Consider the following 24888-nt stretch of genomic DNA (forward strand, 5'->3'; position numbering starts at 1 on the left):
AAAGGGAATGTCCAGAATTTTGACTTTTTGAATGCAGGATATTTTATTAAAGCAGTTTAGAAGGAGCAAAGGAAAAGCCAAATCACTAGATATATGCAGAACATGCATGTGTAACTATGTGATGTGGTAGTAGAATAAGCCAAAAAGTAAAAGCAACAACAGAAATTCATATCATTCATGCTAACTTTGTATCTGATGGGAAATTCATTTAACTGACTTGCATGAAAATGAAAATGAGAGCAGGTTGCTTCACTGTCTGCAGCCATCCACCTTGTACTCATCTACAAACTTATCAAACTCCTTGCAAACATATTTATTGACACTTTTACTACATTCTACTGAAGGCTTCTTTTCAACCCACGTGTTTGATTCCAGCAGATACTGCATCCTATAAAAAGAAAAAATGGTTGACCAGAGAATCATTTTACGAAAACACACTTTCCTTAATATCACTGACATACTCACATTCCACTTGAATCTTTTGTGGTGCCATCTTTGCCCATGATGAGATACTGTTTTTCCAAGTGTAATTTTCCTTTGCAGTGAACCCTCTTAGCAAACACTCGGACTGAGTTCTCACTCACTGACACATCGTTATCTAGCAGAAGGATTAGACTCAATAAATTATATTCATTATAATCGTAATATTTAAAGAAAGCTTTTTAATAAACATAATGAAACATACAATACAACAGTTTTAGTTGTATTCAGTTTTACAGCATCTTATAAGGCTTGTAGTTAGTTCACTTACTTGATCTGAGAACATCAATTACAGAAGTAGTGTACAGCTCAAAGTTACTCTTCACAGAAATGCTGGAGACCTCAACAATGTATGCTGGAAAACAAAACAAAAAAAATGCTTAATATGATTAATATTTAAAAATCATAATAGCAGACCGTTATTATTTGATGCAAATAAATGTTTTGTTTAGAATACACACCATAATCTACGATAGGGAAGAAGCAAGCATGTTGGACACAGTTAATCTTCCTAATTCTTCTTCTTCGATTGAATGTATCTTGTAGTTTATGACAAGGTCCTATAAAAAGATGAATGAACATGAGTGAGTTTTCAATTATACATCAAACTAATAAGGCACTGGAATGCTTTTATTCACAAATACTTGTGAGAATGTGTACATATTAAGCTAATTGCTTTCAAACACTATCTAATATTCATTGGTAGATGTCATTCATTCATTGTTTGCATGATAATTGAATACACAGCAGGGTGATTTTACAGTCATATGATGCATTTTGGGTTTAAATCAATATTTCTGATTCATAGACAACAGTAACATTCACAGACGGTCAGTATATATTACTCCATATACTATATTACCAGTATAGTAAGTATTCATTTACTCATCCAAATCATTAAATTCAGGTGTTCTTCCATGGTCACAGGTATCTAAAATCAAGTACCTAAGCATGCTTCTGCAAACATTTGTGAACAAATGGTTCGCTCTCAAGAACTCAGTGAATTCCAGCGTGGTACCATGATAGGACGCACCTGCCCTTGCAGCTAAATATTCCAGAGTCAAGTGTTGGTATTATAATTAAGTGGAAGCAATGGGAAACAACAGTAATTCAGCCACAAAGTGGTAGGGCAGTCAAATCACAGTGTGGGGTTGGCAGATTTTGAGGCACGAGCACACAGAGGTCGCCAGATTTCTGCAGTCAGTATCTACAGACCTACAATCATGTGGCCTTCAGGTTGGCATTTCTCAAGCTTCTCGTGCTCTTCCTCCCTGATGTAGTTATCACTTGGTATAGCTAGATCTATTGCTGCAGCCATCTTCCTCTGCTTCTCCACTACTACTTTGTCCGGCTGCTTAGCCATCACCAGTTTGTTAGTCTGATAGGATCTTAGCTTGGTTATTCTCAGCTGCCTTAGGGGGCACATCACATTTTGACCTCAGGTCTTACTCAGCACAGATGTTCCAGTACAGACACTTTGGTTATGGTAATCCTGTTCAGGGAGGTTGCTGTGGGCTGCTTTTAGACCCACTAACCACTAAGCATCGTTGTTATGTGTTGCATCCTTCTCCCATATGTCTTTCTAGTTTTCCTCCATTTCCAGGCTGAGTGGGGCTGTTCTCATATTGTTCCCCTGCCACTGGGAGTACTCCTTGAATGGTTCAGTGGAGTATAGCTGGTTTATTCTCCTGCTTTCTATCTCTGTGTTCTACCTCATCAAGGGGTTAGCCAAGGCTGGGATCATTTTTTGGCAGGCCTCGGATTACTTCTTAGACCCTTTGTCAGTTAACACTGTTCTGCAGTCGGCTAACTGACCTTTATCTTGACCTCTAGTCTCCTTATCCATACAGGGTACTGCTCCTTGTGGTCCTTCATCTTGTAGCCAAGTATCTGAAGGATAACTGTTGCTGTGATATAGATCACCTGGTTCATTTCAGTGATGGTCACAGTAGGGATACTCTGTAACTCTGGATTAAATCTTATGGTAGACGTTCAGAGTTTTGGTACTCATTCATGGAGGGTCCAGCTTAGCCAGGATCTTCTCTTTCAGGTCAGTTGCTCTGGCTTTTAATGTACCTGTTTTTTCTTGATACCTGATCTCAGTGTGTGGGGATGATGATATCTCCCTCCTAACCTGATATCCTGATTCTCCCTTGCTATAGCATTTGTGTTGTATCTCATCAATCTCTAGTTGCAATAGCAGTTGCTTCTTGAAAATGTTGGAACACTGAGCTACCAGTGTTTTGAATGTTAGTCTAGATGAAGAATTCATCGGTCCCACATCCTCTTTCACTAGGGTTACATGTATAGTAGCATTACAGCTGTTCTCTATTATCATCCCTTATCAACTTATGCTTTGTCCTAGTAGCCTAATTCTCATCAGTATGCCCTGGTACCTCAACACCTGACGCACACCTTGTTAATTCTGGAGACATCTGAGCCACTATGGCTTTATTTATGTCTCGCTCATCTGATGTGGGTGTATTTAGGTGCACCTTTAATGAGCCCTGTGAAAAATTTCTTTCTTACATTAAATGACAAAGGAGTTTCAACAGAGTCTGTGCAGCCCAATCACAAATATGGGCTAGGCTAGTGGTCTGTGTCAAAAGCAATTTAAAGAAAATTTCATCTAATTTTGAGTTATACTTTACAAACAGCACTGATAATAAAATAAAGATAGTTTCAGCTGAGATAGTTAAATTAATTTGACTGTTTCAGTGTTTTCCAGATTTAGATGTTTCAGATTAGACAGAGGCCCTAATAAAGATTGAACAGTAAAAGTATTTTCCTACTTTCTGCGCATTGGCACACGTCCTCCGAACACAACGTGGAGACCATCTTGCTTCTTTGCGGTGCAGAATAGAACACAGTACACTTTCGATCTGCAGGAAAAACACAAATAGTCCTGATAATAAAATCCCTTCTTTCCTAACAAATACATACAGAAATTTCTGAAATGAAAATCTTACTTGGTTCGTAATAATCATAGAACGAGGCTGGAGCAGGCTGTAGAAGACCAACTGGTACCTGCTGTGTAGCTTCAAAACTAATACATTCCTCAGGTTTAAAAAGCTACAGAGATTTAAAAAATGTTTCAGCGTTGGCCAAGTACAATTATTGTATATAATTTGAATTCAGCAGTACCTCATTGAAGTAGAGCAGAACTTTTCCAAAAGACTCCTCAAAATGGGAAATGTATTGCTCAGATGGCTCCATTAGCTGGAGAAGACAAGAATTAATTGATTCTACGTTATAGCAAAAGGGAAGTTTCTGAAGTTTACCTTTGATTTCCTTTTATTCCTTTGTATTTTATCTATTCATGTCCATGTGTGTTATCTTTCCATTTAGTTATTTCCCTTCCCTTTTCCTTCCCCAGCTGAACATGATGTGCCGGGAGTCCAGTGTTCTCACCGGTTCTAGTGAGCCTCGACCTCCCAGTGGGGTAACAGACTTTTGCAAATATGTGATGTCTTGATTAATCGAGCAGATATTTGAAGTTTACACAGCTACATTCGCGCCTGAAAATATCTTAAAGGTTTATTTTGTGAACCAGAAAGAGTAATATTAAAACTAAGTAGCTGCCGCCATTGCTAGAAACTGGAATTGGTTGGGCGCGCTATGAATTCTGGGATAGGTTGGGCCACAAAGGATACACCCAACCAATCTTTCAAATCAGGGAAAATGAAGGACGCATTTGTCTGCCCCATTTGGTGCATCCTTCGAATTGGGATGGCCTTCGTCGCCTGGCTGTGACGTAATCGGCCTTCAAATGTGGCCTCCAAAGGATGTGGCCTAGGAATTGGGACGCAGCTAATATATGGTCTTTTGTTTGATCATATGAAGCTTTTCTCCTTCTCTGACAAGCATCAATGAGAAACCTTGATTCTTACAGAATGGAACTTCATTCCTTGCTTCTTTTTTCTGCTAGCTGTAAGATGTTTCAAAGCAATTTTATGGCTATAGGCCTAAAGAAGCTTTGTTCTTGTTGATTGTCAGTTTAAAAATAAGTGTATTTGGAGTTTTGAAATCTGTGTTTATACTGCCTGTGTCCAAATGCAGCTAAAAAGGCTAAAACGTTACTACATGCCAGACAAAATGATTTAAACACCTTGATTCACAGAATCACAGAATATTAAACATATCCAGGTGTTACCATTTGTTCCTAAAGTGCAAGTGGTACTGATAAAAAATGACACAAGAAATATATCACATGACGCAAACACATGATGCCTCTTTCATGTGAACATGATGGCATGATGATCATAGCTTGTTATACATCACACCCCAGTCACCCTCTATTTGAACTTTTGTTAAGTTCATGCATGTCTTTGCATTCTCTACTGAGCTACAGTTTTTACTTCCTGCTTTAGTTTGATAGTCCTTTGTCTCTTCTGCTTTGTATTTAGTTTTACTTTCCAAGTTTTCTTGTTGCTGATTAGCTGTGGTACACTCATGTTTCCACTCCTCCCTAATTGCCCTTTTGTGTCTGAGTGTACTTAAATTGTTTAACTGTTGTTTGTGTTTTACTGTTGTGTTCACTACATGTTCTATGCTAGTTTTAGTTTATTTGGAGTTTGCTATCAACCAAAAAGGTTAACTTTTTGCTTACATCTGTTTACCTGTAGAGTCTGCTTTTGGGCCCTCACTCCTCCAAAATATGACATTATTTGTCTGAACGTTTGCTGTTTATAATTATTGGACTTTAAGTATTCGTTGACTGCAGGACTGATTTGTGCCCTAATAATAATGACTTGTTTTATTATGTGCCCTTTATTTCCTTTGATATCAGCATCCAGATGTGACAACCAGGACCACTGGTGACTAAAACAGATGTGGTCCTCCCTTGCTCCTGCTGAGCAAGCAAGGGAGACAGTGATGAAGAGTAAGAAAAGACACCCACTAACCCTCTCCAAAGTTTTAGTTTCAGCCTTAAATCCACTCAGTAATGTGATGTCAGCAATGGCCATTCCTGTAAGATTGCTCTTCTGCCTATGGCCACGGAAAGGAAAAGAGAGTTCTTTCTTTTGTGTATATTAATAAATAATAAATGTGATGTGGATTTTTTTCAACTAACCTGACACAGACAGTGTAGGTAACAGCCTCTTTTGGACTAATGTTGTCAACAGTTCTCCTGTATCGGATGTGAGCAGCAGACCCCTCAATGGATGTTCGTCCCAGGTCTTCTTGGTCTTGTTTCTCATCATCGTAGTCATAGTATTCATAATTGTCTAATATCGGAGCTAGATAGACAAAGATTAATGTAAGTGTGTGCCTTTTATCAGTAGTTGTGATTTGTTAGCAGTTACAAAAGCTCACCAGTGTACTTCACTTTCCCTTCCACTCTGACACTGATTGACAGATGTTCACATTCATCCTTGGGTTCCAATAAATGGTAAGCCTTAACAATCTGCAAGGGACATTTAGAGTCAATTGTAGATCTGATTCATAATATAAAAAAAAAAGTGAATCCAACATACTTTAAACTTAATTTCTCCTTTTCCAGTCAGATTTGCAGTGATTTTGTTCCCTGTAAATTTCTAGAACAACAGACACAAAAAAATGTATTTAGAAAAAAATTCAGAATGGGATTTAATCTTATATAGATATGTCTGAGTGCATTGTTTTATGATACCTTCAAGTCAGTTTCCACTCTTTCCTTCTTATTTTCCAGTTGAAGTGTTACAATTTCATTCCTTGTTGGCGATGTGAACTCTGCTTTCATTCTTGTTTCAGAACTGGCAGATTTCTTTAGCTCATACTCCGCGAGGGCTTCCAGGGCCACGAGGGTATCCTGGGAATGGTAAGAACTTATTAATATAATATTTAATATCTCTACTCTGATGGTGAATATATGATGTCAGACAAAAAGGGAAACAGGAGCTCCATTCAAAGATGTACTCTTTGGCTCGAGCCTAATCACCTGTGTTGACTTGAAGCCTCCATAATAGTTTTCTTGGGAGTTTAACCAGCAGGCTATTTCATCAGCCTCTTTCACATGCCCAAGCAGAACTGCAGTTAGGAGAGCATAGGCTGTTGTCTCTACTGTGATAGCATCCACCTTTTGGTTATCATCAGATGGCCAGAAAGAACAGCCATCTTTCCCTGGTAATTAAAGATGCATAAACAAATAAATCAAATAACAGCAACGAGTAATGTAATCATTAAACAATATAATGCTAAGTGATCCTTCTTTCCAGATATCCCAACTTTTCTCAGTTGATCATCCATTATTAGCAATATCAAGAAATTCAATTTAAATTACAGATAGCAACAGTGGATTGTACACTGATCACCCAGACTTTGTGCATTGAAGGTAAGTCCAGTCCAATCGAGTTCTCAGTGTTGGTGTTGTTCCTACATAATCATAATAATTTTGTTCCAGAGTAAACATTGGAACTGACCATTGACATTGTTTAAGCATTTAGCCAAGAAGTTAGTGTAACCTAGCTGAGAAAATTTCTTTTATTTTTCAAATTTCTTTCTTTCTCCCTTTTATTTGTATCAATGCATTTTCACACTTTTACTTGAAAAAATACTTGTTTTGAAAAGAGGTGCAATCCTCTCTCTAATTTTATTTTCCTGCTTCACAGATCGCGATGGGTGATACTAGTCTCATTTGTTTAGAAGCAAGGCTCATCCCGCCTTCCAAGCAGAGGATCACCATCACGTATTAGCTAGGTCTTTTGCACTTTGAGAAGTAAACAAGACAGGCTGCAGACAGTCCATGCTGAACTAGGGGTCTTCTTGTTGATAGGAGCATGAGCTAGAGAGGCCGTGTGACTGTGTGCCTTGCTATGTTCACGATGATACCTCATCTTGTATTTATTTTGGTGTCTAAAAAGCAGCTTGAACTGATTCCTGGATTTTCTCCGGATGGAGATGGCAAGCTGGTGCCCAGGCTGAACTGAACCCTTGTTAAAGAACTTCATTCTTTTCTACCGAGAAACACCAAAGTGGTAACAAAACAATAACAGAACTGAAATAAAAAGCAATCTTGACTTGACTAATGACCAAAAGGACAAACTGAAATATTGAGCTCAATAGGACTTTGTTTTTGTTTTGCTTTTTGTTTGCTTTGTTATGACAGCTTATTACTTGGTATTGTTGAAATTGTAAATTGTATCTTTTGTGTATCTTTTTCACTTGCATTCACCTCAGTTCCTGATGTAATCCTGTCAAGCCTAGTAACTGGTCTATACTTTTGGCTACTTTTGGCTAAACTACTTAGCATGAGTCAGGGGTTACCTTAGCAAGGCAAGGCAAGGCAAGTTTATTTATATAGCACAATTCAACAACAAGGTGCTTTACAGAGACATTAAAAAATAAAAAGTGTGATTTTAAATTGATTAAAAAAACAGCAGATAAAATCAGAACAGTAGATAAAATCAGTAGTTAAAATTAGAGATGGACCGATCCAATATTACGTATCGGTATCGGTCCGATACTGACCCAAATTACTGGATCGGATATCGGCGAGAAATAAAAAATGTAATCCGATCCATTAAATATCAAAGCACCTCACAAAACTTGCTACATAACCGTAGCACGTAGCAGCAGTGTGCATCACGTGATAGAGCGGCTGTGTGTATTTGTAGCCTTGCTAGCAAACCAGCATTTCATCTATGAGGACGTTTTCCCAGAGAGAAGTAAAGCAAGTGTGTAAGTTCATCTCTGAATGTCTGTAAAGCGTTCCCACGTTAAGCTTAACAACCATACCTGGAGCGACTGCCTCTCTCTCTCTCTCTCTCTCTCTCTCCTGCTGCTTCAATCGTGAAACAGCTTAATGATCAGCTGATCGGCTTTTCTGTCGCGAGTCCGTCTCTCTTCTTAGTTTTTGGCCCACTTCTCACCAGAAAGAGGAAACCAGCGGCTGAACAACAGCAGCACGTTTAAGCTTGATAAGCTGTTGTTAGAATTTATTTAATATTACTTTCTACACCAGGAACTTTTTCTACGTAGCTGACGGCTGGTAATTGTGCAGGGGCGGATCTAGCAAAGTTTAGCCAGGGGGGCCGATAGGGCATGAACAGGGAAAAGGGGGCACAAAGACATACTTTTCTTTCTTATTCTCATTTAAAATGTCTAGTTTTTAATAAATAATTATCTGACTCTTACACCCAAAGTTTTAATCTTGTGTAAAATATATAGAAGTCCATTACTGTATATAGTAACTGTTAAGTCTAATATACCCTAGTAAGCTATAGTACTTTTTCCTTTGGGAAGATACCATCTGTGCAGTCTGCAATTCTGTTGAAGAAAGATGTTGAATCTATTTAATTATTCTTGAAAAATAATTTATTTTTGTGCATTTTCCCCCTGCATCAAATTAAATTTGATTACATCGATTAAGCATCATGAGGTGGAGGGTGGTTCCCTATTTATTTATTTTTTGCTGGGAGTTTGCAACCCTATTAGTTAGGTTGCTTAAAATTTCTTCTAAGTACTCTTTAAAATACCAGAATAGGGAGGATGGAGCAGGTTTAACTTTATTAGATTGATCAGTGTTGCTGAACTATGACATATTTTGGACGCAGTGTATTTTTTACATACAGGTATAACAGAATAGCTTTAGTGTTGTTATTTATTTAAACTTGAGTATAAACTTATACAAAATGCAGCAAGATATTAAAAAAACGTTTTGTTGATTAAAAAACACACTATATTGGATTTATATCGGTATCGGCAGATATCCAAATTTATGATATCGGTATCGGTATCGGACATAAAAAAGTGGTATCGTGCCATCTCTAGTTAAAATATAAGTTTTGAAATTTAAGCTTAAAAGTGTGGATTTGGTGCTTTATTCAAATGCAGCTGAGAACAGGTGAGTCTTCAACCTGGATTTAAATAAACTGAGTGTTTCAGCTGATCTGAGGCTTTCTGGGAGTTTGTTCCAGATATATGGAGCATAAAAGCTGAATGCAGCTTCTCCGTGCCTGGTTCTGACTCTGGGAACTGATAAAAAAACGGATCCAGATGACCTGAGGGATCTGGAAGGTTCATACTGGGTCAGGAGGTCACTGATGTATTTTGGTCCTAAACCATTCAGAGCTTTATAGACCAGCATCAGAACTTTAAAGTCTATCCTCTGACGGACAGGCAGCCAGTGTAAAGACCTCAGAGCTGGACTGATCCACTTTTTTGGTCTTAGTGAGAACTCGAGCAGCAGAGTTCCGAATGAGCTGTAGATGTCTGACTGATTTTTTAGGTAGACCTGTAAAGATGCTGTTACAGTAATCAAGCCTACTAAAGATGAATGCATGGACTAGTTTTTCCAGGTCCTGTTGAGACATCAGATCTTTTATCCTTGAAATATTCTTGAGGTGATAGTAAGCTGATTTTGTTATTGTCTTAATGTGTTTTTCTAAGTTTAGGTCTGCATCTATCACTACACCCAAATTTCTCGCCTGGTTTGTGGTTTTTAGGTGTATAGATTGAAGTTCGCTGGTGACCTGTAATTGTTTTTCTTTGGCACCAAAGACTATTACTTCAGTTTTGTTTTTGTTTAGCTGGAGAAAATTGTGGCACAACCAGTCATTAATTTCCTCAATTCTGTTTTAAGAAGTAATTGAGCTGTTGAGAAACTGCTTTTTCAATGATCTTACTTAAAAATGGGAGATTTGAGATCGGCCTGTAGTTGTTCATTTGTGTCTTGTCAAGATTGTCCTTTTTCAGTATAGGTTTAATTACAGTTTTTAGTGGTTCTGGAAACACACCTGACATTAAAGAAAAGTTGACGCTCTGTAACAGGTCTGACTGCAAAGTCTTTGAGACCTTTTTGAAAGAACTTGTTGGCAGGACATCTAAACAGCAAGAGGAGGAGTTCAGTTGACCTAAGATGTCCTCCAGGTCTTTGCTGTTAATAGGGTGAAACTGTTTGATGGTGTTTAAACAGTTTTTCAGTGGACACAGTATATTGAATATGCTGTTGATGTACCAGTTGCTTGTCTAATCTTTTGGATTAGTCATTGCAGGCCATGGTCAAATGAAGTTCAGCTGCCACTGACACAGGAGGGTTTGTTAGCCTGTCAACTGTAGAAAATAAGTCCGAGCATTATGACTGTTTTTGGTGATGATGTCAGAGAAGTAGGACCTCCTTGCACTCCTCAGTTGTAAATTATAATTGTGAAGAATGTCATAATGAACCTGGAGGTTTGTTTTTCTCCATCTGCGCTCAGCTTTCCTACACTCTCTTTTTTCATTTTTCACCAGTGTGGAGTTTCTCCAGGGAGACTTTTTCCTTCCAGAGATAACCTTCACCTTAATGGGAGCAATAGTGTCCATTACATTTAACATTTTAGCATTGAAGCTATTGACGAGCTCATTGACTGAACCTCTAGACAGGCCAGGTGTTAATGGGAAGACCTAGTTAAATATCTCACTACTGTATTCAGTTATACACTGTTTTGTGATCACTGCTGTTGACATATTTGTGTGGCCTGAAATTTTACTTTCAAAGAAAACACAGTAATGATCAGAAAGGCCCACATCAGACACAGTAACCTTCGAAATGCTCAGGCCCTTGGAGATCAGTAGGTCAAGAGTGTGTCCTCTATTATGTGTGGCCTCTGTTACATACTGAGTCAGCCCAAAGTTGCCCAGAGTGTTACTCAGATCTTTAGTCCCTTTGTCCTGAGGGTTGTCCACGTGGATGTTAAAATCCCCAACAATAATTACACAGTCGAAATCAACACAGATCACAGACAGCAGTTCACTGAGATCATTAAAAAAGTCTGTGCAGTATTTGGGAGGCCTGTAAACATTAAGAAACACAACTTTGGATGGGGCCTTCAGCTGTAAAGCCACATATTCAAAAGACTGAAAACGTCCAGGAGATAGCTGCTTACATTGAAATGATTCATTAAATAAGACAGCAACCCCTCCTCCTCTCCTGCTCACCCTGGCCTCACTGATAAAACTGTAGTTAGGAGGGGTCGTCTCGATGAGAACAGCTCCACTACTACTTTGGTCCAACCAAGTTTCAGTTAAAAACATAGAATCAAGGCTGTGCTCAGTGATTAAATCATTCATTAAAAATGTTTCCCAGCTAAAGATCTAACGTTTACTAAAGCCAACTTAAGTGTTTTAGAGTGTTTGGGAGCAGTCTGTGGCACACAAGGTATGTTTACTATATTTAAAGATCTTTTAGAGTGCCACTCTCTGTGTTTTGACCAGGCCACATGTCTCCTTCTGTCACCTAAAAGTACAGAAATTTTAAAACCTTCTAGTAAACAGGGTCCCAGCTTCTCCTGGGAAAAGAAGCAAAGCATTTAAAGAGCAAAGAGAGGAAGCGTCCACACTCACAAAAGGGGGACGAGCAAACCTAACTTGATCATTTATTTATTATACTATATAACTTATTAAATAAATCACTTGAAATGCTTACTATTTGTTCCAGAAAAGAGTTCTACATAACGAAGGGAATTTGTTTATCTTTTTCCCCATATTTCAAAGCAATGACATCACAACAATATGGCTGGTTAGTTGCAATTTTGATCCCAGACTAACATTATTATGGTGATGCAGAAACAGCCCTAACATAAGAATATCAGATACACCTACTTTTAACAGCCCCTGCTTGAAGTTTTGCCCATGTACGTGAATGATCTGTTCCTTCTGGCAGGCACACTGAGAGGCAATAGGCTGTAATGGCAATGGCATAGGGATGCTGAAGCTCCGCTAGGTGTGATAGGAGATATGATGTCGATCTCAAAATACTTGCTTCCTAGCGGCAGAATAAAGAATAAGTGAAAAAAAAATTAAAAGTTCGAATGCAAATTATTGATTGCCATTTATAAGACAAACATCATAATGATACAAACATGTTGTACTGGGAGATATTACTATTTAAATAAAATTTTATCATTCCAACTTTTGATGACGTTCTGCTTTCTTCATTTTTCTGATCAATAGTGTTTGAAATTTGATCATAAAATAAACTTCTGTTAAGTGTATTTTTGTATTTGATGAGTCATCAGAGTTATCAGGATTCATCCTCAGTGCAACTTGACTCTTGATATTTTAATTAGCTTTTGAGATGATTGACTACGTTGTCCCACTGTCACTGCTAATAGCAGTTAGCACAGACAGTAGGTTCAAATATCAACTTACCACATCATTTCGCACTTCAAGCTGGAGGAATTCAAGGGACCGGTACAATGCAATAGTCATAAACGCAGTCCTGGATGCATCTTGGTTTTTGCCTTTCTACATTAAACACACAGAAACAGTAGTGTGCATTCAAATGTATGTACTTCAGATTTATCTATAAAAATCTGATACTGGGTTTACATATAGGCCAACATGGAGACCATGTTTTAACTTTTGAGAGAAGTTACCAGGACTCCTCTGTGTATCACAGGATTTGGATCACTGAACGACCCATCCTGAGTATTCTGTATTTTGAGCAGGTATTTGACTGGTTTCCTGATATTTATTTCTGGCACAACTTTATTAATTCGACCCTGTAGTCCAAAAACTGCTGTTTGGCGTTGTGCCACCAATGAAAATATTTTCACTACAAGGGCAGTCACCCTGAGAACAAAAGAAGATAAACAAGTGAAAAGAGCATATGGAAAAGTTTGTTTAATAGTCGTACAGAGTAAAAATGAAGAAAATGTGTTTTCATGTGACACTGTGACAGTAACAACCAAAAAACAACAGAAATTGAAGAAGTAATAATAATAATAATAACAAATACTCACCAATTACTGCTGTGTGGCATTGTATAGAATGAACCATAAGATCCATCAGCTTTGGTTCCCCATTTTGTCATAACCCACGTATAGCCTGATTAAATATATATACAATGTATGTATATAATATTTACAACATAACTGCTTTTTCAGTTACACCAGACAACATATTCAATCAACCAGCCCAACCTAATTTTCAGTGCCGCAGATCAATATTATATATATTATTTGTTATTTTTAATGGAAACTGAAGAAGAGAACATTTGAAAAAAAAAAAAAAAGAACTGGTTGAGAACCAAAATAGTTGATTTATAGGGTTTAAAAGACAGAGTTCTTCACCTGATCCAGTAAAAGAATGCAGCACAATATTAACTGTGTTTGTGTCACATCATAAGTCTTGTTACGTAATTAATTTATTCAGTTAATAAATGTTTCAGGGGCTGTGGCAGGAAATGTCATCCAATTGCTTCACAATACCGGGTGCTAACAAGAGTATATGTAGTGGATTTTTTCCTCATGGTGCATCTATAAAAGTAAAATTTGTTCTACTTTATAAGCCTACCTATAATAGGGAGATGTGTAGTATCGCATTGAGTCTTGTTTACGCTGGGGGTGACATTACAAATATGTTGCTGTGACAACAGAGAAACCAATAACATAATGAAGAAAAACTTAATCCAGCTAAAAAGTACTCATTCACATTTGGAGAATGGCCACTAGTACAGCCTCATGATGTTTTCTCTGTATGTATTATTGTAGGGTCTACCTTACAATATAAAGCATCTTGAGATGTGAGGTGCATGAGATGAGGTGCTTTATAAATAAATAAAATTGAAATTGAGTTCCTTTCTCTTTTTCTTTTTCTTTTTTTAAAAAAGTATTTTTTAAAGACATAGAATGGATTCAAGAGATAAGCCAAAAATATTAGAAATTACAATTACAAACATCCTCAATAAATAATAAAGATGTAGTTATACAAGGAATTAACTGTTCTGGTGTGTACCTACCATGCTCAATTTTATTAAGAGCATCATCTCTGCTTCCAGGAGGCAGCTCAAGCCACTGATTGCTCAAGTCAAGGTACCGGACGGCTAGAACTGTGGGAGCCAGTCTTGACATTGTCTGCTCTAAACATCCAGTTGGCAAAACGATCATCTTAGCAATTTTTTCAGGAGAAAGAAGTTTTTGTGCAAATGAACTGCCAAATCCCTTCCCTGTTAGACGAGAACACTGGAAAGGTAAGAGTCCAGCTATTTACGAACGTCTGTGAGTTGTATGTCTGTGTCTCTCAGTGTCTACCTTCTAGTGAAACAAATATATTGGAGCTGGAGTCAGGGACTGTGTCATCTGGTAAGGATCCATCAATGATCAAGGTCTTTGAGCTTCTCCCTATCATAACAAAAGTAAGCTGATATAAAGATAACATCTGACATGAAGGTTTTACTGAGAAATACCAAATCACTCACCATCTAAGTTAAGGACTATGGTTTCTTCTTCTTCTCTCTTTTCAAATCCTTCCATCTATAACATAAGATGCCTTGGTTTGGATTGTTAATTACTATAAAAAACATTTCATAGAATGATAAACTAATGCATTTCACTCACCTGCACATTCAAAGTTTTTTCTATTGCATCTATTCCGAAGCTATTCTCCATATCATAGAGACGTATTTTGATGGGTATTGAACCAGCGACCATGGGCACAGCAGAGAAGGAGACAAACTGAGAGGATTGTGGTTCAAGAGTAATGTTAATGTAAGATGAGGTGGTGGCTGAACCAGGAGAGCAAAGTCCTTCAGTTTGTTCCATGTGCACTGCCACCTGTGAACATGCGGGTGTCCAAGAAGACAAAAAAATCTTTACTTATTCCACACAAAGTAGTTACTGTTTCCAGTGACACTCAGTGCTGATGTTGAGGTTAATCTACCTGCAGTTCAGAGTCATCATAGTTGTAGATAACAGGTGAAACCGACAGCTGCTCAAATTTTTTCACAAATGAAGGCAGTCTCAGAGACACAAATGACCTCTTAAAGGCTCTGATCTCAAGTGGCTTAACGTCACAGAAACCTGAGTGAATAGACGTAAGTTGCAGTTAAGGAGCTCCTGTCAAATATCTGTGATGTGTTTATAAAGCACAGAGTTATTATTACTGGTGGATGGAGATAATGTGACAACCTGAATCTCCCATGTGGTGATGGAATCAGGAAGGAGCAATGAGTAGCTACAAGAGTTTTTGATGAAGACAAATCAAATTAAATCAAATCAATCAGACAAATGACGCAGTTTATACTGGGGTTCAAAGATAAGCTGCTTAAGTGAAATAATCACACTCACAGTATTCCCAGCAACACCAATAAAGATGAGTACATAGACAAAGCTACTGCATAGTGTAATTATGCATCTAACCACTGTTTTTGACTGGAAATGAAAAAAATGAAATATGTTTATTAACGCTACATTAAAAATGCTTACGTTCTTTTGTTGGTAACTTCAAATTCTACAAATTCAAAGCTTGGGGGAAAATATCTTCGAATGTATTGAGACGTGTCCAAGAAGAACTCTTCGATATCATCAGCGGTTGCAGCTGAAAACAAAACAAAACAAAAAGACAAACAAACAAAAGTTCATAGTCAAACTTTGATAACCCATTAAAAGCTACTGAAGTTGATCTTTAAAGTGTCATTTTTATCTCACTCCTGCCAAATCCTTTTTGGAGTTCTTCTTGGATCATTTTTTGTCTTAGACGCTCGGCTTCAAGGCAGCACTTTAAAAAGACTTCAGCACAAGTTGGATTTTTTTTCACTAGAAGGACCCGATCTGCTCTTTCCCAACAAGTTTGTTCCATCGGGATTCGAGAAAATCCATGAACACAACACTCTTGCAGGCTTTCTTCTGTGTAGTTCAGTTCTAAAAGGAATGAGAAAAGACAAATGATGCACTTAACATTTTCAATACCACAATCCTCTTACTTAAGGTCATCATTTCCTGTTCAAGGTCCACTGAGCGTCTTTGTCGCACAGATGGTGAAGCACAGCCAAAGTCTGAATGTAACAGAAACAGTCAGCATACCTTATACATTTGCTCAACAGTAGCTTTATTTTAACTTTCAGCTTTTGTCTATTTAAAAAATCCTTGTTGCTTTTTAAGGTCAACAGGGCCCATATTACAAGAATAACACAATAGTGGTGTGTAATCAGCACTTCCTAAGACTTTTTTGAACCCATATTTTGGATAACTGTCTATTCCAGCAGACAACCATTTATTTAACACCAAATATAAAACACAAACTCTTTTCATTTAGTATTTTCATTTAAAATGTTAATTTTTCTCTTACACCTTCTCCATACAGACAGATCATTAGACACAGCAGCCAAGCCAGCGTCTAATAGAACTGATGCTGAGTCAGGTCCTCCACCTTAGGAACAACCCAGATCATATGAGTTCATAGTAGAAAATACCTGACAAATAAGAAGAAAAGCTTAGACTTACTACTATGATTACCTATAAATGACAAAAAATACCATAAGTATGAAAGTAGTGTGTGAGACTGTAACCTGTTTGGGTGTGAGTTTATTGTCAGCATTGAGAGCATAGAAGGCCTTATCCACAGCCAGCAAAGCCACTTTTGCTCTGTTCCCATGTAGATCAAAGTTTATCTTTGATTGTGTGTTAGGTGCAAATGGACCTATGGGTTGTACCTAAATTAGGACATTTAAGATATACAAGGATTAATTTTTATATTTTCATTATTTTATGTTCAGTCAAGGAAAATTCAAATAGTACTTCTAAAACCAAAATCAAATAAATATATCAATATAAATACATGTAGACAGGGGTAAATCTAAATTTAAATATATGCTATGTTTGTACACTTCCATTAGTTAAATATTTGTATGTAATGACACTTCCTGTGTGTGTGTGTGTGTGTGTGTGTATGTGTGTGTGTGTGTGTGTGTGTGTGTGTGTGTGTGTTGGAGTGGGGGTGTTATATATAAAAATATAAATGATCTAAATGATCATTGGAACAATTTATTAACCCCTTAAAAATAAGAGGAAATTACATAGATAACACTAATATTCATAGGACATATTACAGTGTCCTGTAATGTTCTTGTCCAAATACTTATGGAAGTTATAGGTTAACGAACAATAAAAAAGGATCCAAATTAATAAGAATGAACAGACTTAAGCGCACACATTTGAAATAGTTTTGCTTTCTCTCTCGTGCTGCACTTTTATCTGTTCTGTTTACTTACCTTGACATTTAGCTCACATTCATCCCTGACATCTACCCACACTGAATCAGCTATGACGTGACCGTTAGTGTTGTGATAGTAGCCAATCACACGGAACGATGGAACCATATTATGTGTTATCTGCAGTCAGTGTTTAGCTGATATACCAAGTGGGAGTGAGCCGGTGTTTAATACAATTCCCCGACAAAGACAATTAAAAAGTGTTTAATCAAGACAAAATGCTGCTCCTTTATGAGAATACACAATATTGCATTTAGTCAGATATTTCTGACCATGTAGTGTATATATCCACTGCGTGGGCTGTTGATGGTGTTGAATGTTATGGTAAGGAATTCATTCACAGAGTAGATCCTGCTGGTAAAAGTCATGTAAAGGTAGCTGTCATGTTGAGAGGAAGCACGTCGTATTATTTTTCTCTCTCGTAATCCATTTGTAGAAACCTGTTGGAGGCAGATGAACAAACAGTTAAAACTGGAATCAAATCTCTTAAACATCACCTTTGAATAAGGTTGGGGATACTAACTTCAACTGTAATATCAGCTTTATCATTAACATTAAAAGTATTGAACAGTGCCCCCTCTTGATCAGTGGTGCCTTCCCAAGGCTCTGATGGTGGTAGATTAATATTTACTGGCACACCAGCTGCTGGAGAGCCATCTGGCAGTCTCATGAGCACCTATATAAACAACAAAGAAATGTGTTATATTAAAGATCATTACAGTAATTTGTGTAACTATTCCCATGTGTTAGTTTCAGACATACCACCACGTCCAGTGGATATCCAGGAATAAAATGAGATCGAGTTCGAGAGAGGTCTATCGTGTATTTGTGGGCGAAGATTCGCAGGTAAACTTCTGCCTCTTGTATTTCACCACCTAGGCCAAAAAATGTACACAGTATTATCAAGAAAAATAAAAGGTCGCGTTAATATTTCTCCATGTCTTTGGGTTTCACTTTAGGTTTTAGTTGTATTAATATTAACTGAATTATCATTCTAGTCATATTGTAGTGTAAGTTCTGTCAATTAAATTAAAATTTCCATATAAAGTAATATATAGTGTTTGCACAGTAGGACAGTCTACTTCCACTAAGTTTCAGTAATTTAATAGTTTCATGAGATTATATTCCATCTATCCATTTTTATAACTGCTTTTGCAGTTGTAATGAAAATGGATGGGTGGAACTAGGGTTATGCAGAGACTGTACCGCTCCCAGCTGACATATAGGTGAGACAGCGGGAAATATCTGGTGGTAACAGTATAACTTCTAGAGGGTAGAAAGTTTTTAAAATCTTGTTTACATCAGAGTCTGCAAATATTTTTTTTCTCAAAACATAACTGCTCAAATACATTTCCAGAGGGTTTCCCACATGGTGAGACTGACTTCTAAAAGGACAATGTTTGAATGATTTCAACACTGTCATATCTGCAGCTGTTGGTCTACTACAGTCCTTGTATGTTTTTTAGATGCTTTATTTATTTAATTATATCTTGCTTTACTGTGACTATTGTACATTGTAATTCCTAAACTACAGTATACTAAAGTAAAAGAGAAGCAGTATTTAGATTGGCTCGTATGTCCTGTGTATGTATCCTGTGTATAAATTGACAATGAAAAATATTTGAATCTTTCACTCTAACATATTGTATGTGTAGGGTGTACTTACCTATTTACCTATGTATGTATGCCTACAAAGAACATTACTGATCAAGTAACAACAATAAAGCTACAGTTGAATAATTACAAACGGATGAATGTAAATATCTCCTTTACTTTGTATGTTGGTAACAAACACTCTCAAATAGAGTTGATCTCCATTTTCCTGCATCTTAGAGACAGTTGTGCTCAGCTGGTTCTGAAGTTTTGCATTTGTCTCATTTAATCAAAGAGAAACCTTTGCATTTCCATCTTTGACCTGCAACAAACAGTAAAGCTTTAAGAAATGCAACAATGCTGATTTACATTATGTTACTGATTTTAAAATTAGCAGAATTTTTGAATTTTGAATGGACTGTCTACATCCTCACCGAACCAGTCAGCTCTAGACCCTTGATAAAAGTGGTTTTCTGATCACCGGAGCCATCTTTTTTTACAACTCCAATTTGGAAGTGATAAGCTCCTTTAACTTTTTCACCATGTGTGTACCTGAAGAAGGAAAGCAAAGAAAGAAAGAAGGAAATAAGATAGTAACATGTACACTTGAAGCTAGGGATGCACCGATACCGATATCTGGTATCGGCCTCGATACCACATTTTCTAAAGTACTCGTACTCGTTAAATGTCCCCCGATACCGGGGACCGATACCACGGTCTGAGAAATGTCTATGTTTGAGCGGCGTGTAAGGGGTTAATCACAGGCGCCGAGTGCCCGCCCCCAGGCCCCAGCTGCAGCTCAGAGCGGGGGAGAAGGGGAGGCGAGACAAGTCAGCCGTGTGGAACTATTTCAAAGTGAATAAAGACGACAAAACAAAGGCGGACTGCAAATTGTGCTCAGCGAAATTGTCCAGAGGAGGCTCAAAAGTTAGCACATTTAACACAAGCAATTTAATCAAGCACCTAAAATCCCAACACGACAATGAGTACAAGGAGTTTACCCACACTGCAGCAAACTCTTGCAAGACGAGAGAAAATGTCCAGAGACAATCTACGTGCTGTGAAAATAACACAGGCAATTATCGAGTACATTGCATTGAGTGACCAGCCACTCTCGGAGGTAGAAAATGTTGGATTCCTGCGTCTCCTCCATGTTCTGGAGCCCAGATATGATGTCACCACTACATGACTGACACGGAGCTGCCTAAACTACACGAGTCCGTGAAAAAACATATCCACAGCCTACTGCAAGCCTCCTCTGCGTTTAGTTTCACCACGGATATTTGGACAAGCAGTGTTAGCCCTGTGTCGCTGATTAGCCTAACCCCCCAGTGGATAGACGAGTTTCACGCCGCAACGAGCCATTACATGCCAAACAATTCTGCGGCTCGCACACTAGCCAGGCTATAGCGCATGTGTTTGAGGAAATGCTCCAGACATGGGGTATACCTAAGAGAGCAGTACATGTTGTGCTTTGTGACAATGCCAAAAATGATGCGGGGCTCCCAAGTCTGCCATATGTCGCGCACACGCTCCAACTGGCTGTTCACGAGGGTTTATTAGCACAGAGGAGTATAGCTGATGCTATAGCAGTGGGGTGGAAAATAGTTAGCCTACTCCCGCCTCGAGGACATTCAGGGACAGCTCAACCAGCCAATAAAGAGACTGCAGCAGGACGTACAGACGTGCTTGAACAGCACGTATTACATGCTCCAGTCCCTCACTGAGCAAAAGCGAGTGCTGGGGGTGTCCGAGCACAAACTCCCTGACTATCTCACCGCTCACCAATGGGCTCTTATGGAGACGACTGTTGCCATCCTCGCCCCCTTTGAGGAACTAACTAAAAAAGTGAGCAGCTACGATGTACTAGCCTCTGATGTCATCCCAGCTGTGACTGTACTAGTGTGACTTCTAAACAGAGAAACAGACGAACAAATTTAAAATTAAATTTTGTTTTTTTATAATTATTTATTCTGTAATATGTTGCATACAACATGCTTTTCATTTTAAATAAATGTTCTTAATTCCAAACTAGTCCCTTGTTTGTTTGTTTTTTGTTAAATTATAGGACTAAAGCTGTTACCTGTAAATTTAAATCATGTTTTTATTAAGTAATCAGTATTGGTATCAGCGAGTACTGAAATGCAAGTACTCGTACTCGTACTCGTACCCGTTTTCAAAAAAGTGGTATTGGTGCATCCCTACTTGAAGCATTCCTACAACTACCATGTCTACAATTTTAACTGATTATGAATCAAGCCAAGGTCTTGGGTCTGGGTAATTGGTCACACAGGGTACAGATTTCCAGCTGAGCCTCGTTCAGGTCAGCTGCTGTCACCCTCAGCACATTCAGCGCAGTAGTTATTCTTGGGGCTTGGTACTCAGTCTTGAAGGTTGGGGATGATATCTCCTCCCTGACCTGACATCCTGGCTCCGCCTTTGTGTTGTACCTCATCAGTTTCTATTTGTGATAGAAGTTGCTTTAGAACGCCATGTTCTAATATCCTGTTGGGTCTCAGAGAATCCACAGGCCCCACATCCTCTTCATCTAACCCCTTCCACTGGGATTACTTGCAGCTCCCTATTCTCAATCACAAGAGACTCCACCCATCCTGCATCTCACCTGTTTGACCTACTGTCCTCTGGGAGGCGCTACAGGTCAATCCAAACCAGTACCAACAGACTCAGGAATGGTTTCTATCCACAAGCGATCTCCATACTGACCACATACACACAACCCAAACTCAAACATCAGTAACTTTCACAAGCATACAACACACACACAGTAACACACACAAGACAACGTGCAATATTACAGAACTAACTTTTAAAATGTTCATATTTTGTTTTTTTAGATTTGTTTTTATTGTATTTATTCATACATGCAACAACGGGGAGGTGTTTCTAATTTCGCTGAACATCCTATGTTTAATGACAGGATATGGGATCTGACTATTTTCAAGGTTTTTCTTGATATTAATTTGTAAAGAAAGCTTATCAGCAGAGTTATTTTAACGAAAAGAAAATAAGTACTTACATTGCTGAGATGGTGAATTGAAGCTCTTCATCAGTCAACAAAATGTATCTCTGATCCATTGCGATGTTCACATCAAAGCTTGGTAAAACTAGTTTTTTAACAATAAACAATTTTTCCGAGTCAACATATACTTTCAGTGAATTTTAAGAACAATATAAACTGTGTGAATCAGTTTATAGTAAACTTACTAAATTTCTGAACTTTGAACTCTCTGAAGGCAGCATTTGCTTCATCACCCTCATAGTGTGCAGTAATCTTCCACGTACCCGTTCTTTACGAACAACAAAGTATAGTAAGTGTCAAAGTTGCTTGACATCTTCACTTTTATTTGAAATTTGTTGTAACCTACCGAGAGATTTCAGGTATGGGGAATGAGTCTTGATGTATTCCTCCCTTTGCAATCTTTATGATTTTCAGTATTTTATTTCCAGCAGCATTCTGTCATAGAGTGACCAAAACACAGACCAAGACAAGAAGGCATGAAAACTGTATGTCTCTGTCTTTCAAAGTTATATTTCTAAAGATATATTTATAAAGAAAATATATAATATTAATAATTATAACTCACAATTACTGATATGTGGACAGGTTCCTCATGAGGCCTCATCGTGTGGTCAAGAGTGAAGATTCTGTACTTCACTAAAAGAACGATAACATAAAAGGCATATAAAATGTCTTTTTTTATAAAAGGTTCACCGTTAGGTAAAGTCTGTAGAATTGCTTCATGTTTTTTTTTTTACTTTGTTTTTACCTCTGTCTGCTGGGTTATAAATTGGCTGAGCTGTCTGAATGAAGATGTAGCCTCTGTGTTTTGACACCAGAACCCTTGTTAACTTCCTGTTGGGTGTGAAGGATTGGCTCTCTGCCACGAGCATAACGTAAGAAGGAATTTGGGGCAATCTTAACAAATAATCCATGTTTAGCTGTAAAGATGTAAATTATAAAGTTAGGGCAAAGTGGGTAGTTGCTAGGCAACTGTTGTTGTGATTTGGTGCTATATAAATAAAATTGAAATGCCTGTATTGTTTACTTTCTGGTGAAGTTTGCATACCTTGAGCTCAACTAGTTCTGTCTTCTCTCTGCATGAAGCATTTCCCTTCTCAGACAAAATAGTATTAGAAGTCTCATCCTCCAGGTAGAGACTAACAGGTCTGTTACAAGTTTCCATCTGGACAAATACTTTCTCATTAACACCCACGTGAAACACATTTGGGGCTGAGATGATGAATCTGCACACAAAAATGAAAGATAGTGTTTGCTGCATCGTTCATTAATCTACTTCCCATTAAATTATTTTTCGATACCTATGCAATCTGCAGTGCTGCATGTTCAGTATTATCTATAACATGAACTCAAGTTGAGTCTTAGGAAAGATATATGGGAATACTAATACATGTAATTTATTTAATCTATAATGTCAATCTTCTATATAACAATCATAAATGAGTCAACATCGCATTAAAACATCACATTTAGTTCTTCCTAAATTTACCTGTTTTGTGCTGAACACTCCACGATCCATATTAGGAGCTGTATTAAAAAAATGTGGCACCTCATCGCGCCGCTTTGCCTGCTTTGCCTGCTTTGCCGCTTTGCCTGCTTTGCCGCTTTGCCTGCTTTGCCGCTTTGCCTGCTTTGACACAGACTTTAGATTAACTGAGGTTTTGTTAGACATCCACCCCTGTATTTCACAACATTTGGATCTTATCAGTGCCCTCCCCCTGGTTTGTTTTTCCAGCTTGAGCTGAAAAAACATCTATTGCATCTTAAAGTGATAAAACTACATGTGTAGACACTCAAGACATAATATGATAACAGTTTAGTACTACTAGATGTAGCATGTGTCCTAATGTGCGCAGATGTGTAACGTACATGTGATTTCCATAGTGTGAACATTTTGGTGTTAAAAATATACTTAATCTGTACAGATTTACATAAAACATAGATTTTAATTTTGCATATTAGACCCTCAGGCCAACATTTCTGAGCGCAAGATGTTTAATTAAAAAAAAATCCTTTTTATATCCCTGCTTGGCTTGCTGCCTGGAAAGTGTTTATTCCTTTCTTTCACAATGTGTAACCATCTCAGTTCAAGCCAGATTTCCCGCATGTGATTTGCAAGAAATCAAGTTCCCCCTCCCATACCTGTCACATTAAACAAATGGTTTATAAATGATTTATTCTTGGTAACAGCAGCTTCTTTTCTTTCAGCAAATCAGAGTATTTTTAATCTCTTATTAATAATAACTAAAGTGTCCCATTTAACACTGTACACTGATCCATATTTGTGTATTGATCGTTCCCCTTTAAACAGCCAGTCTTTTGCAAATTGAGTGGCTCTGGTAATAATGACAAAGACAGAGATGATATCTAAAACTTTATTTTTCTACACAAACAGCTTGATAAAAGAAAATATTTCATTCATTATATATTTTCTAAGTCAGCAAAGCGCATCGTGACATTCTATGTTAAACATCATTATTATAGTTATTAGATCAATTTAAGCTTTAAACATACAAACAATGGAATTAAATTAAAAGTTCAACTTAACATTAATGCAGCATTATATTCACTCACACAAACGACTCTTGTGGAAATATAAACACAAACATCCATGTAGATATTGAATACCTTAATTCTCATTAAATTTGTCAGGTTAGTATAATGTTCTCCTAAAACAAATTAAATAGCTTACAGAGCTTATTAACACAGACTTCTATACAGAATTGTAAAAGAAAAGAAAAAGTAAACCCCACAATAATTACATGATACGCCACAGTCCTGCCTCTGGAGACTGAAATTACCAAAAGTGACTTTAATTTGAGAA

The 24888-nt window shown here is 37.6% G+C and overlaps 1 protein-coding gene across 1 annotated transcript; it reads right to left on the reverse strand.

The window, feature by feature from the left end:
- LOC146508125 (complement C4-B-like) lies at positions 1–23684 on the reverse strand. Its single transcript, XM_085177561.1, is given in 41 exon segments — positions 1–388; positions 466–598; positions 752–835; positions 942–1040; positions 3273–3362; positions 3450–3552; positions 3625–3699; positions 5385–5469; positions 5555–5720; positions 5797–5887; positions 5958–6017; positions 6113–6271; positions 6401–6582; positions 12043–12205; positions 12592–12687; positions 12819–13014; positions 13185–13269; positions 14183–14389; positions 14475–14564; positions 14642–14696; positions 14781–14996; positions 15103–15242; positions 15326–15396; positions 15648–15759; positions 15870–16082; positions 16145–16216; positions 16510–16633; positions 16730–16873; positions 17432–17623; positions 17704–17871; positions 17955–18107; positions 18194–18306; positions 19205–19346; positions 19459–19576; positions 22062–22149; positions 22250–22332; positions 22411–22499; positions 22630–22700; positions 22813–22984; positions 23113–23290; positions 23554–23684. Coding segments are annotated over 41 exon segments (5082 nt in total). The 5' UTR covers positions 23619–23684; the 3' UTR covers positions 1–249.
- Positions 23685–24888: the final 1204 nt, after the last annotated feature.

This window comes from Neolamprologus multifasciatus, chromosome 11 (assembly GCF_963576455.1).
Source record: "Neolamprologus multifasciatus chromosome 11, fNeoMul1.2, whole genome shotgun sequence".
Classification (NCBI taxonomy): Eukaryota; Metazoa; Chordata; class Actinopteri; order Cichliformes; family Cichlidae; genus Neolamprologus; species Neolamprologus multifasciatus.